General features: G+C 61.8%; 2 protein-coding genes across 7 annotated transcripts in view; one reads left to right on the plus strand and one right to left on the minus strand.

Annotated features, from left to right (window-relative positions):
* The first annotated feature begins 241 nt into the window (after positions 1–241).
* SLC19A1 (solute carrier family 19 member 1) lies at positions 242–5,470 on the plus strand. Of its 3 annotated transcripts, none has more exons than XM_027903988.1 (6): positions 242–284; positions 2,728–3,029; positions 3,714–4,461; positions 4,756–4,948; positions 5,032–5,173; positions 5,277–5,470. In XM_027903988.1, the coding sequence occupies exons 2-6, from the start codon at positions 2,814–2,816 to the stop codon at positions 5,463–5,465; spliced, it is 1,488 nt and encodes a 495-aa protein (XP_027759789.1). In that variant the 5' UTR covers positions 242–284; positions 2,728–2,813; the 3' UTR covers positions 5,466–5,470. The 3 variants fall into 3 exon arrangements, with proteins under 3 accessions (XP_027759789.1, XP_027759788.1, XP_027759787.1); XM_027903987.1 differs by lacking the exon at positions 242–284 and adding an exon at positions 2,307–2,655; XM_027903986.1 differs by lacking the exon at positions 242–284 and having other exon boundaries at positions 2,307–3,029.
* Positions 5,471–6,293: 823 nt separating this feature from the next.
* Positions 6,294–12,623, minus strand: part of COL18A1 (collagen type XVIII alpha 1 chain) — a 37,196-nt gene continuing 30,866 nt past the window's right edge. For all 4 annotated transcript variants that reach the window (XM_027903984.1, XM_027903982.1, XM_027903981.1 and 1 more), the window contains 23 exons: positions 12,460–12,522; positions 12,063–12,098; positions 11,902–11,991; positions 11,687–11,716; positions 11,550–11,576; positions 11,326–11,388; positions 11,099–11,173; positions 10,968–11,003; positions 10,792–10,845; positions 10,503–10,568; positions 10,210–10,281; positions 9,973–10,015; positions 9,777–9,839; positions 9,647–9,690; positions 9,429–9,551; positions 9,191–9,335; positions 8,859–8,932; positions 8,646–8,774; positions 8,427–8,462; positions 7,762–8,022; positions 7,479–7,676; positions 7,215–7,330; positions 6,294–7,125 (listed from right to left, as the gene is read on the minus strand). In XM_027903984.1, the coding sequence (XP_027759785.1) occupies positions 6,912–7,125; positions 7,215–7,330; positions 7,479–7,676; positions 7,762–8,022; positions 8,427–8,462; positions 8,646–8,774; positions 8,859–8,932; positions 9,191–9,335; positions 9,429–9,551; positions 9,647–9,690; positions 9,777–9,839; positions 9,973–10,015; positions 10,210–10,281; positions 10,503–10,568; positions 10,792–10,845; positions 10,968–11,003; positions 11,099–11,173; positions 11,326–11,388; positions 11,550–11,576; positions 11,687–11,716; positions 11,902–11,991; positions 12,063–12,098; positions 12,460–12,522 (2,058 nt within the window). In that variant the 3' untranslated portion in view covers positions 6,294–6,911. The remainder of the gene's footprint in view (positions 7,126–7,214; positions 7,331–7,478; positions 7,677–7,761; positions 8,023–8,426; positions 8,463–8,645; positions 8,775–8,858; positions 8,933–9,190; positions 9,336–9,428; positions 9,552–9,646; positions 9,691–9,776; positions 9,840–9,972; positions 10,016–10,209; positions 10,282–10,502; positions 10,569–10,791; positions 10,846–10,967; positions 11,004–11,098; positions 11,174–11,325; positions 11,389–11,549; positions 11,577–11,686; positions 11,717–11,901; positions 11,992–12,062; positions 12,099–12,459; positions 12,523–12,623) is intronic.

Below are 12,623 nucleotides of genomic sequence, written 5' to 3' on the forward strand. Positions count from 1 at the left end.
GACACGCAGCCGCCGGCGCGGCTCCCACGCGGTGATGGGCGAGACCCCTCCCTCTCTGCCAGCTCCTCCTCTTCCTCCCTCCCGCTGCCTTGTGGAGCTTGTGGTCCCCGCGCTGCCCCGCATGTGGGGCATGACTACATTTCCCGAGGGCCCTTCCCCACGCTCCTCCTCCTCCTCCTCCTCCTCCTCCTCCTCGTCTGCAGGGCTCGCCGTGAGCGCGGCGAGGGCAGCGCGGGGGAGCCCCGGCGCTCCGGCCCGCAGCCCCCATGCCCGCCGCCCACCAGGTACGGGGGGCGCAGGGGGGCCGGGAATGGGCCGTGCCCCCCCGGGGTGCCCGCGGCTTCGGCAATGCGAACGCCGCCGGGATGCTGGGGGTGTGGGGTTGCCCCCAGGGTAGTGCCCCGTTTTTGGGGGGAGCTGGTGCCGCGCACCCCCCGCCCCGACACCCTGCTCTACCGGGTGCACCCCAAACCACCCCGCAGCGCCCATCCCTCGGCTGCTTGGGATGGGGGGGGGGAGAGGGGGAGGTAAATAGGTGCCCGCACAGCGGGCGAGGGTGTGTTTTTTGGGGAGCTTCCCACGCCTTGTTTTAGGGAAGGCGCTTCAGGGCTCGCGCACCCCAATTCTGCTTGGCAGCTCCCCGCAAAACACGATCGTGCTTTGGCAGCTTCACTTGTGTGTCACCGACGCGCGGCTGGAGGGGGAGCATACCTCGACTTCCCCCCCCACTACCCCCAGGGCTGTCCCCTCCGGACTGTGGTGGCCGTGGCTCCGCGGGAAGCTTGAGCCTGAGCTCGGCGACCCACGCCGCCCGTGGCCCAGGTTGACAGCGGCATAGCGTGACAGTGATCCATGTCAAGGTCACACTAGGATAACCCGGCGATAAGCAGGTTCACACAGTGATAGCGGCCCGTGGTCTGCTCATCTCCCTCCCCTTCCTTACCCCTCTCCCCGCTACTCCCTCTCCCTTTTCCACTTCCTCTTCTCCACTCTTCCTGGCTTGCACCAGGGATGAAGGATGGAGCGTTCCCTGGGACTCAAGCCCGCTCACCTTGAGTAGGCAGCTCCATGGATATTCCGGAGAGGGTGGAATTGAGACCAGCCAGACGGATTCTGGACTAGAGTCCCTCCATGTGTGGGGACACACCTGCTGGGAGTTAAGAGCCAGTGCTCCTGGCACTGGAGCAGCTTCACGGAGCTGCATCCTGGGTTTAGTGCTGTTGGTTTCCTTTGGGACAGGGATGAATGTGTGTATCCATCCTGGATGGACATGACAGAAAATGGGGTGCAGAGGGTGGCAAACATGCCATCGGGGGCCTGGCACACGTGTCAGGGGCCAACCCACAGGGAGTGGCTGCTACAGGTGATGTCCACAGCCCAGCTTGGGGACAGGCAGGCGATGGGGCAGAGTCCAGGCACGGACTGGCAGTGGCCCCGCATGGTATGGAGCTGGGGTGAGCATTTGAGGGGGGCTGAGCCCCTGATCCTTGCTCCTTGCCCTTCCTGCCACAGCAGGGGAGCCAGTGCTCCAACCAGTGCCTGAGCCAGTGCTGGCTCACTGGCTGGCAGTGAGTGAGCACCAAATCCCTGCCCTGCTCCCCAGGGATCTGTTTAAGAGGTGGGGGCTGTTTGCCCAGCCGTGAGCTCTGGGACACGTGTTCTGGCGATGCTCAGGCTCCAGCACTGAAATCCCATGGGAATGCCCCTGGAGCAGTGAGTCCTCAGTGGGGCAAATGGGCACTTTGCTTCCCACTGCTGCTTTTTTTTGGTTTCAGTCACAGCTTTCCCTGGCTAGTGTTCCTGTTAGTCATGTGTGTTATGTGGCAGCATGGGGAGGCTCCAGAGGTGAGCCTCCCAGTCTCACCTCAAGGGGAACACAGGCTGGGACCATGGACTTGTTTTCTAGTGACTGTGATTAGTTGTTCTGCAATTAGCAGGGTAATCAGGTTTCTAGACCTTGGATTGGCACACGTGGAATTTTATGGCGTGAAAAGTACCCTCGGTGACCTGTTGTCAGAGTGGGGAACACCCAGTCCAGGCCTTCTCCAGTCACTTCCCTCATCCCGTGACTGCTAATCAAGTCTCCTGGCACTGCCAGGTTTCCTGCAGCCAAACCTCAGGATTTGAGCTTTTAATCCTTCTCTGGGCCATGAATCTCGTGGCATTTTGCATTCTCCCCAGGCTGGGCATCGTGTCCCGCCGGGAAGAGCCAAGGGGCAGCCACTTGCCTGTGGCCCAGCCAAAGTCCTGCCAACTGCCCAGCTACTGTATAACGCAGCGGCCCCATGCCCAGTGTGCACATTAACTCGCTTCCACAACCGGCACAGTCCCAGTGGCTCCTGCCCTTCCCCTCCGGAGCATCCCCGCCATGGAGCATCTGCATCCCCCTGGGTCAGAGCTCAGAGGGAAGCATTGCTTAAGGAAGCGCTAACTCCCCGCCCCCCCGCCCAGCTCTTAAAAGGGAGGAAGAGGAGGTGCTGGGATCTAAGGATGCCCCACTGTGGATCCAGGTGCTCCGTGCATCCAAGGCTCCGGATGCACGTGATTTACAAAATGCCGCCTGAAATGACCCCCCCCCCCCCCTTGCCCTTGGCTTTTTGCACAGCGAGACGCACGGCCGCTTTTCTTCTTCCCAGAACACCTCCTGTGGAGAAGGTAGTGGTATTTATTTGCCTTTGCGATTCTGGAGGAATTTTGATCCCTTGCCAAACGCTGCTTTTTCCCCAGAAACTGCAGTGCCGTGGTTTTCCATGCATTCGAGAGAGCCTGCGGACAGAGAGGGGCCGCCTGGTCCGACGAAGCCCGCGTAGCTGATGGCTCCCAGGATAACGCTGCCGTCCTGCTGCAGGGCCATGCCCAAGAAGGATGATGGTGCTAAAAAGTCGGTGTCAGAGACGGTGCCGGACCAGCGCTGGAAGCTACAAGTCTTCTACCTCTGCTTCTACGGCTTCATGACGCAGATCCGGCCCGGGGAGAGCTTCATCACCCCCTATCTCCTGGGGCCCGACCGGAACTTCACCAAGGCAGAGGTGAGCCGTGGGCACCCTGTCCCCCACCCTGGTGTCCTCCTTTCCAGCCATGGTCACCACCCTGGGGCTGCCCCGAGCATCCCTCTGTGGTTCTGGGTGCACCGGGGAGTCACGTGCTGGGCATGGTGGTGGTGTGTGGTGACTCGTGGTGGTGCTTTCTGGGGGGGTAAAGGTGGTGAGAGGTGGGTCCCTGTCTCCCTTGGCTGTGAGATCACCCTGTCTCCTAAGTCCCAGGCTCAACTTGCCGTGGCATAAGACCTCATGCCCAGGCTAGTAACTGATTTTGGGGGGTGAAGCTTGATCCCTGCCCACCTGGGCAGCCTGTTAGATGGCAGGGGGTTGCCCACTAGGGAGACTTTCCGTGCTGACACTGTGCACCGCTGGGCTGCTGGCAATGATGGGGTTAGACAAGGAGGGGCCACATGTCATCGTCCCTCAACCAAGGGATGCTGGCCCCGGTCCCAGCCGGCTGCTGTGTCCGTGGGAACGCTGTGTCCCCGCGCAGGAGGGGGCTGAGGCTCAGCCAGACCCCCAGCCTGGAGCACGCTGCTGGCCACATTCGTCCCCGGGGAGGTGCTGCGATGGAGGTCAGCAGCTGGTGCCCACACAGACCACATCCCTCCAGGCTGGGGGGCAACCCCAGGGATGTAACCAGTGCTGAGCCCCTCCTTGCCTGCATGGCAGGTGACCAACGTGATCACGCCGGTGCTGTCCTACTCGTACATGGCCGTGCTGGTGCCCATCTTCCTGCTGACGGACTACCTGCGCTACAAGCCAGTGCTGGTGCTGCAGAGCCTGAGCCACATCTCCATCTGGCTGCTGCTGGTGCTGGGCACCTCCGTCCCGGCCATGCAGCTGATGGAGTTCTTCTACGGCATCACCATGGCCGCCCGCATCGCTTACTCCTCCTACATCTTCTCCCTCGTTGCCCCGTCCCGCTACCAGCGGATGGCCAGTTACTCCCGCTCCGCCGTCCTCATGGGTGTCTTCACCAGCTCGGTGCTGGGCCAGCTCTGTGTCACCTTGGGCGGCGTCTCCTTCCTCACGCTCAACTACGTCTCCTTGGGCTTTGTCAGCTTCGGCCTCGTCCTCACCCTCTTCCTTGAGCGGCCCCGGCGCAGCCTCTTCTTCAACCGGCCGGGGACAGCCGGTGACGGGGCTGCGTCCACGGAGCTGGTCAGGATGGCCGAGGGGGATGGCGGTGGGAGGGCGCGGGGCTGGCGGGATGCGGTGCTGTGCCGGATGCTGCGGGAGGTGGGGGCGCTGGCCAGGCAGCCCCAGCTCCGCCTCTGGTCCCTGTGGTGGATCTTCAACTCAGCTGGGTACTACCTGATGCTGTACTACGCGCACATCCTCTGGAATGAGATCTTTCCCACCACGGACAACCGCCGGGTGTACAACGGAGGGGTGGATGCGGCCTCCACGCTGCTGGGTGAGCTCGTGTGGGATGGGGACACTGGGGATGTGGGGGGGGGGACACCCTCATCCTGCTGCACCCTCTGGGAATAGCTGGGGAAACATGGAATGTGGGGGATGCCCTTTATCCCTCTACATCTCCTGGGAACGACTGGGGACAGTGTCCCTTAGGAATGGTGGTCCTTACGGAATGTTTGGGGGTGGTAGGGGGTGGTCTGGCTTTGGGGATGACCTGATCATCACTGGGCTGGGTCCCAGCCTAGGCCAGGTGGCCCCTGAGGTGCTCACAGCATCCCTCATCCCTCCCCAGGAGCCATCGCCTCCTTCGCTGCTGGCTTTGTGAAGATCCGCTGGACGCTGTGGTCAGAGCTGGTGATCGGAGTGGTGACGGCATTCCAGGCAGGGCTGCTCCTGCTCATGAACTCCACCACCGACATTTGGTTGTGCTATGTTGCCTACGTCCTCTTCCGTGGCTCCTACCAGTTCCTGGTGCCAATTGCCATGTGCGTGGAGCCCCTGGGGATCTGCTCCCACCCCGGCAGCCGGGTTGATACCAGGGGTTCACCAGTGCTCCCATTTTTCCCAGTTTCCAGATTGCTACCTCCCTCTCCAAAGAGCTCTGCGCTCTGGTCTTCGGGGTCAACACCTTCTTTGGCACCGTTCTGAAGACCATTATCACCGTCATCGTGGCCGACAAGAGGGGCTTGGGCTTATCCGTGCATCCCCAGGTAGGGATGGGGGGAGTATCTAGGATGGAGGTGGTCCCTGAGAGGCGTGGGATGAGGGCAAGGCTTCAATTGTTGCTCTTTCCCCCACCTCCCTCTCTTCCAGTTCTACGTGTATTTTGGTTACTTCGCACTCCTGGCTGTGATCTACCTGCTGGCGGCTGTGGGTGTGGGCATCCGGCACAGCCGCCGCAGGCAGCCGGCGGAGCCAGCCTTGGCCAAGGAGCTGTGCCAGCTCCCCGTGGAGATTCCAGCACAGGAGAAAAGCCCCGAGGCAGGCACCGTGCGAGCCTGAGCGCTGGCTCCCGAAGTGAGCATCATCATCATCATCATCATCATCATCACCACCGTGTGCTTGTTCTCCTCTCCCACTGCTGGTGCTCCGTGCTGGCCCGCTGAGGATATAACTCTCAGGACGTTTTCTGCTGCAAGGAGACAGGGCTGTGCCCCCTTCCCCATCCCCAAACACAAAGCACCATGGGAGGATACCACACAGGGACACGGATGGGGACCCCCTGCCGCTGCATCCCCCATCATGGCACGGAGCCAGGCTACAAGAGGATGTTTCTTTATTCAGTGCCTTTAGAAAATGGTTTATAGGACACAACCAACAACAAAAAAATAATATAAAGATCCACAGGCTTTAAATTGCATTAATTACACAAAATACAGTAGACTGTAAGAAATAGAGACCGTGTGACTCGCACAGCTTTTATGGTAATAATTTCCATACAATAACAAAAAAAAAAAGCTAGTAACAGATTTCTCTTTTTTTCTCTCTCTCTCTCTCTCTTTTTTTTTTCTTTTTTTTTGGTATTTTTTTTTTTTTTAGCACCTTGGATTTGCCCACACCAATTCCAACCAGTTTTTTGCTGCGCCTTTACCGTAGAAGCCCAGCAAAGGTGGCATGGGGAGGGGGGGTTGGCAGTGCCTGCCCTTGGTATCACACGTGCTCAACACACACACGCACGTAAACACACGCCAAGGGCACGCTGGCCACACATCGGGGCCACCCCTTCAGCCCAGTACTTGTGCTGGACTGCCTGTGGCTGTTCCTGGGCTGCACGGGCATGGCCAGGAGTCCCAAGGGTGTGTGGAGGGGATGGGGGAGACCAGACCACCACCAGAGCTCTGCTGGCTGGGAGGTGGAGGTGAGGATGACAACACGATGGTCCTTACCTGGGAAGGACAGAGACCATCTGGGGGAGTCCCAGCACTGCCATGGGACAGTCCCTTGGGTGGGATGCTGGGGTTTTGGCTAGAGAAGACCTCATGGCCCCAGCAGCAGAGATTTGGGTCCGAAGCCAAGCTCCTAGTGAGGACAGTATGGAGCTGGGGTGCTGGTCAGGGAGCCCCCGCCCAGGGAGAGCACCTGACATGGCAGCACTGAAATCTCCCTGCCAAGCATCCTCGAGCCAGCCACCCCGAAAAGAGGATCTGAGCAGGTGGGGGAACAAGCTGAAGTGGTTAAATATTAGGAGTTAGAAGAGAAGTGAGGGGAGGAGGAGGAGGAAGAAGGCAGCCGGCCCATGGCTGCCCTGCCCCGGGTGGGACCCAAGCCCCTGCCGATCCAGGGCAGGGGCCACGGCAATACTCTTTGGCTTCAGGTCTGTGGGAGAAGAAAACCCTGCGGGGTGAGAGCAGGCACGTGGAGGGAGCTGAGGGCCCCAGGGGTGCCGGGGTGCAGGGTCCCCGCCCCTCCTGGGGAGATGGGGGTACCCAGGGGATGGGAGGGCGGATGTCACTTTTTGGCGGCAGTCATGAAGCTGTTCTCGATGCAGAGGACGATGAAGGCCTGCTGGCAGCTGCTGGCCACCTGCTCCAGCAGTTTTCCGGAGGTCAGTGAGGAAGCCTGGCCGGTGACGGCGCGCTCCTCCGTCCGCCACGTCTCGCAGTAGCTCTCGGGCAAGCGCCGGCCCTTGGCATCCGAGCCGTGCCACACGCTCTTCTGTGGCCTGGAGGGATGAAAGGTGGGGAACTGCTGCTGCTGCTGCGCCCCCCACGCTCCAAACCCCGTTTCCCCATTGCTCAACCCCGAACTCACCATCCCGCATCCCGCAGGACATCCCGGCCGTCGAAGGAGAGGATGCGGGCGCCGGCTCTCAGCGGAGCCCCGCTGCCCGTGAAAAGGGCCTCCCAGTTGTTGAAGAGCACTTCGTCCTGGTGGGAAGAGTCAGAAAATGGGGGAGGGTTAGCCCTGCCTTCACCCCGAGAGCATCTCAGGAGATACAAGCCCCCAGGAGCCTCCGGGAAGGGGATGCTTCGTGGATGAATGAAGGGGCTTTGGGATGCTCTGCATCCAACCTACCCGGAGATTGACGATGGGGACAGCGGCGCGGTCAGCCCTGCGCACGATGCTGTAGAGATCCTGCAAGCGCGAGGAGAGGAAGGCGCGGAACGTGCCGGCCAGCCCGACCTGCCGGGCTTGCTGGAAGCACTGGAAGTCGGCGCCCCGGATGCCGCGCATGCCTCCGCTGAGCGGGGTGTTCAGGGCCACCAGGTGAAGCTGCCAAGAGGGGACAGCAGGGCTTGAGGGACGCGTGGCTTTGGCCACCATCATCGCCTGCCCTCGGCCGGCACGTGGCACTCACAGCGGGCTGGAAGTCCTGGTGCACGTGGGCGGCCACGGGAGCTGGATCTGGCCGGCGGTGGATGTAGTAGCTGTTGAGAAGCTCATGCTGGTGGTGGAGCAGGGGTTGCTCGGGCAGGCGGTGCTGGTTGGCCACCACCTCGTCCCCACGCCAGGGCCGGGCGGTGGGTGGGGGGACGTGGTTGCGGAGGGGGTGCAGGGGCCCGCGGGGCTGGGTGCCGGCGTAGTGGAGGGTGGGTGGCTTGTCGTACACCTCGTTGTCCTGAGGAGCGGGAGACAGGCTGAGAGGAGGGCGGTGGTGGTGCCCCAGGCGGGGATGGGGATGGAGGGGGTCGGGGATAGAGATGAAGGTGACTGGAGATGGATAGAGTTGGAGGTGGATGGGGATGAACAGTGATAGGGATGGAGATACAGGTGGTTGGGGTGGATGGAGATTATTGGGGATTTGCTGGGGATGTATGTGGATGAAAGTGGAGATGGTAGGGGATGGGGATTGAAATGGCTGGGGACAGATGAAGAGGATGAAGATGATTTCAGATGGAGATGGCTGAGAGTGGGATGAGGACGTATGAGGATGCAGAATGGGGATGGGGTGAACATGTATGAGGATGAAGGATAGGGATGGAAATGGGGGATAAGGGTGGGCATGGAGAACACAAGGCTCACCAGAGCTGAACTGGGGATCAGGTTGTGCTCCTCCAGCTGCAAGGGCAGGCACGTCAGATCCCAGGTGTCCCCCTCTTCTCTTCCTCGCGCACGGGTGGGGGGACCCCCGGCCATCACCAAGAGTCACCACTAAGCCCCCAGGGCGGTGCTGTCTGCACTCCCCGAGAGCTGAGTGCTGCAACCCGGAACAGGGCTCCCCTCTGGCCACCCCCTACTCACCAGCACCCGTCGGAAGCCCCCGCGCAGGCGGACATAGAGCTCCTGCCGGTCAGTCAGGAAGACGAGGCTGCCCTCGGGCAGCTCGTGGGCAGTGCTCAGCATCACCTGGTACGTCGGCACGGCGCGGAGCTGCGGGCACAGCACGGCGGGTGGAGGGCTCAGGGACCAGCCCTCCGGCCTGCAGGCAACATCCTGCCCAGAGCCCTAACTCACCCCCAGGGATATCCCGCTACTGCCTGGAGGTCCGGGGGGGCCTGGTGGTCCTGGGGGTCCAGGGATGCTGATAGCTGTGGAGGGAGAAGGGTGAGATGTAGAGGGACGCAGCATAGGGAGGGATGCAGAGGTGCAAGAAAGGGCGCATGAGATGCAAGGAAGGATGCGGCGGGGTGCAGAGAGGGATGCTGGGGTACAGGGAGGGATGCAGGGAGGGATGTGGGGATGCAGAGACAGATGCCAGGGTGCAGGAGGGATGTGGGGGGTGAATAGAGGGTTGTGGGAGTGGCAATAGAGGGTTGTGGGAGGGATGCAACCGGACAGGTACTCACCTTGCCTGTGGGGACCTGGGAAGGAGGGTGGACCAGGGGGGCCAGGAGGGCCAGGGGGGCCCTGCCGCCCCTCGTATCCAATGCCAGGGGGACCCTGAGGTCCAGGAGGCCCTGGTGGCCCGACGATACTGTCCCCCTTGGGACCCTAGGCAGAGTGAGAGAACATCTCTTGGAGCAAAGCCCCCAGGGATGCTGCCCCCGCCATGCCCCTTTGCTCCCTGCCCCATGAGGTACTCACCGGCAGCCCGGGGTATCCCTGGGGCCCTGGGGGCCCTGGCAGCCCAGAGACGCTGGGACTGTAGAGTGGGGTGCTGCCCGGCTCACCCTTCTCACCCTTGGGACCTGTGTCCCCCTTGTCGCCCTGTGGGATGGCACAACCTTAGGGTGAGTGGCCAGGGCGCACCCCGGTACCCCAAATCGTGCCGGGTTCCAGCCACCAGCACGCAAAGGCCTTACCCGCAGGTTGGTGCCAAAGTGAGCTGGGTCATAGGGGAAGTGCCCTGTGGAAAGAGGGAAAGGAGAGGAGAGTAGGGATGGGCATGAGGCACCCCTTGCCCACCTCTACATGTGGGGATCGATCACCTACCTGGGGGTCCTGGGGGTCCGGCATCACCTTTCTCTCCCTTTTGTCCTGGGAACTGGTGGAAACCTGTGGGCAGCAGCAGAGATGCCATGTCAGAGCTGCAGCATCCCAGCTCGAAAGGAGCGGGTTTCCCCCCAACCCTGCCTTGCCAAGGTTCCCCAAACTGCCCAGAGAGGGCTCGGAGAAGACACCCCCTTACCAGGAAACGCTGGCAGTGCGGGATGGCTGGAGTCGCTGAAGGTCTGTGGAGATGCAAAGGAAGTGGCTGCAGAGACAGCAGCATCCTTGGGGACCCCCCTCAATGCTGGTGACAGTCCAGTGTGTTAGCCCCAGCCAGGATGTCACCAGAGTATCCTGTGTGCCCTCCAGCCAGGCAGGGGGCACTGGGGGACCCAGTCACCAGCATGTCCATCACGGTGACCGTGTTGTTACTCACGTTGCCACTGTTGTAGGCTATGCTGCCAGGTGGCCCAGGGGGCCCAGGAGGTCCTGGGGGTCCTGGGGGACCCTGTGGAGGGCGAGAAGATGTGTCGGGGTCCCGCAAAGTGGACAGTCCCCACCATGGTGGGGGGGACATCAGGGCCATGCCCTGCTCCAGAGGGCCAACCAGCCCCTCAGAGAGGGAGACATGTGCCCTTTGCCTGAGAGATTGGGGTCCTCAGGGAGACCCTTGTGGTGCTTCCCCCACTCTGCAGGGCCAGCAGCAGGGGGGCTGCAGCAAGTGCTCACCCGCAAGCCCAGCACGTCTGCGGGGTCGCCCTTCTCACCCTTCAGCCCGTTCATGCCAGGACGTCCCTGTGGATGAGCAGCACAGGTGAGCCTCGTCCCCGTTCCCCTGCCAACCCCTAGTGTCACCTCTGGTGCTCCAGAGTCACCTCTGACACCCTGGCATCGCCTCCCCATCCCTCAGGGACACAGCAGGGTTTGGGGCTCAGCAGGTGAAGGACATGCAAACAGGGAGGGGGGACGGGGTGGAGGCGATGGCCGAGGAGACAAACAAACCGGGAGCAGGTCTTACGGGTCTGCCCGGAAAGCCGATCTCTCCTTTCATCCCTGCTCGCCCCTGGGGACCCTGGAAGGGAGAGAAGATGAGGATGAGGATGCTCAACATGGGAGCACCCGCTGTCCCCTTTTGTCCAGGATCATCCTTATCCCTCCCCATGGGACACAAGGGGGATGGTGATGGTGACTTACTGCTGGTCCCATTGGTCCTCGCAGCCCCGGCTCGCCCTGCAGACAATGGAGAGGGAAAGGGCATCACCACCAGGACTACCTGGAAGCTGTCACATGGGGATGTGCCCCTCCCATTCCCGCCATGCCCCCACCTTTTCTCCTTTCACCTTTGCAGTGACCACGGTCCCGTCAGGGCTGATGATGACACCTGGCTCGCCCTTCTCCCCCTGCAAGAGGGGAAGAGGCGTGAGGGGACATGGAGGGGCCAGGCTCCCACTTGTGCCAGGGCTGGTGTCACCAGCAGGACCCGGTGGCCAGGTAGGATAGGGGGCCAGAAGTGTGATCACCCCATGGGGCAGACCACCCCAGGAGCAGTTACCTTCAACCCTGGGGAGCCCTGGGGACCAGTTGCCCCCTGGTCTCCTTTCGGTCCCACTGGACCCTGCAGGGAGGACACAGAGCCCACGTCATTTCCACTCCACCCAAGGCAAACCCCAAACCCCTCCTCCATCACCATCACCCCGCAGCAAAGCGCGGCAGGGCCAGCACCCAGAGCTGTCACCGAGGCCACCCCTGTGGTCCCCAGACAGGTCACTGACTCACCGGGAAGCCGGCGTGGCCTGGCCTGCCCTGCAGAGAGAAGCAGAGATGCTTCTAAGAGCAAATCCCCTCTTTCCAAAAAACAGGGTGCCCTCCTGGTACTGCTGAGGGCTGGGCATGGGTGGCAGGAGGGCACCTACCTCTAGACCAGGAAAAGCCACCAAAGACCTCTGCAAAAAGAGACAAAATGAGACAAAATAAGGTTTTTCACCCCGATATTTGCTCTGCAAGTCAGAGCTCCTGGAGAGGCCTCCCTCGGTCCCCCCCCCCACCATGATGGCTGCTGGGAACACCCCTTCCTCCCCTTGAGTTTTCCCCTCCCCAAGCTGTGCTGAAGCCAGCTGTCACCACTTACATCTTCACCCGAGACAGAGATGACCTGTCCAGGGGGACCGGGTGGCCCTGGGGGGCCGGGCAGCCCCACACCATCCTGTCCTCGCTCTCCCTGGAAGACACAAGCCATCAGCCCTAGGGCCACCACCAGCTGATCCCTGTCCCCAGGGTGGTGGCACCTACCTTCTCACCGGGGCTGCCCTGGTCACCTTTGGGTCCCTGGAAGGAGAAGCAGGCAGGGGTGAGCTTCCTGCTTGGCACCACATGGAACCAGGCTCTGGCTCACAAGAGGAGATCCCCTCCCACCTCCAGCTCAGTCCCACCACTCTGGCTACCCTACTCTTCCTCCAGGGTCCAGGCAGTGAGCCAGGCTGAGACAGTTTTGGGTGGAGGTGGTGGCAAGTGGGGTGGCCAGGTGATGAGGACAGGTCCTAAGGTGCGTGGGCACCCCTGGCACGCAGTGAGCCAGGTCCCAAAGAAGGGAGGGGGAATTTTGGCTGCTGGGGATGGAGCTGCTGCAACCGAGGGTGTCCTGCCAGCAGTGAGGGGGCTTTTGGAACTGGGGGGCTGATGCTCCTACCTGTGGTCCAGGGAAGCCCTCCAGGCCAGGACGGCCATCCACGCCAGGCATGCCAGCATCTCCCTGCAGTGAGGAGTGGGGAAGAGCAGGATGCAGTAGGGAGCATCCAGCCCCAGGCTGGGGAGCAAACCCAGGTGCTGGCACACAGCCCATCCCAATCTTCC

This window comes from Empidonax traillii, unplaced genomic scaffold, assembly GCF_003031625.1.
Source record: "Empidonax traillii isolate 1590-97213 ecotype Southwest subspecies unplaced genomic scaffold, ASM303162v1 scaffold1004:size452305, whole genome shotgun sequence".
Lineage (NCBI taxonomy): Eukaryota > Metazoa > Chordata > Aves > Passeriformes > Tyrannidae > Empidonax > Empidonax traillii.

Excerpts from the sequence above, each read along its gene's own strand:
- SLC19A1 (XM_027903988.1), top strand. The coding sequence starts at position 2,814 with ATGGCTCCCAGGATAACGCTGCCGTCCTGCTGCAGGGCCATGCCCAAG. Across the intron at positions 4,949-5,031 it reads TTCCTGGTGCCAATTGCCAT|TTTCCAGATTGCTACCTCCC; the intron begins GTGCGTGGAGCC and ends CATTTTTCCCAG. Across the intron at positions 5,174-5,276 it reads GCTTATCCGTGCATCCCCAG|TTCTACGTGTATTTTGGTTA; the intron begins GTAGGGATGGGG and ends CCTCTCTTCCAG.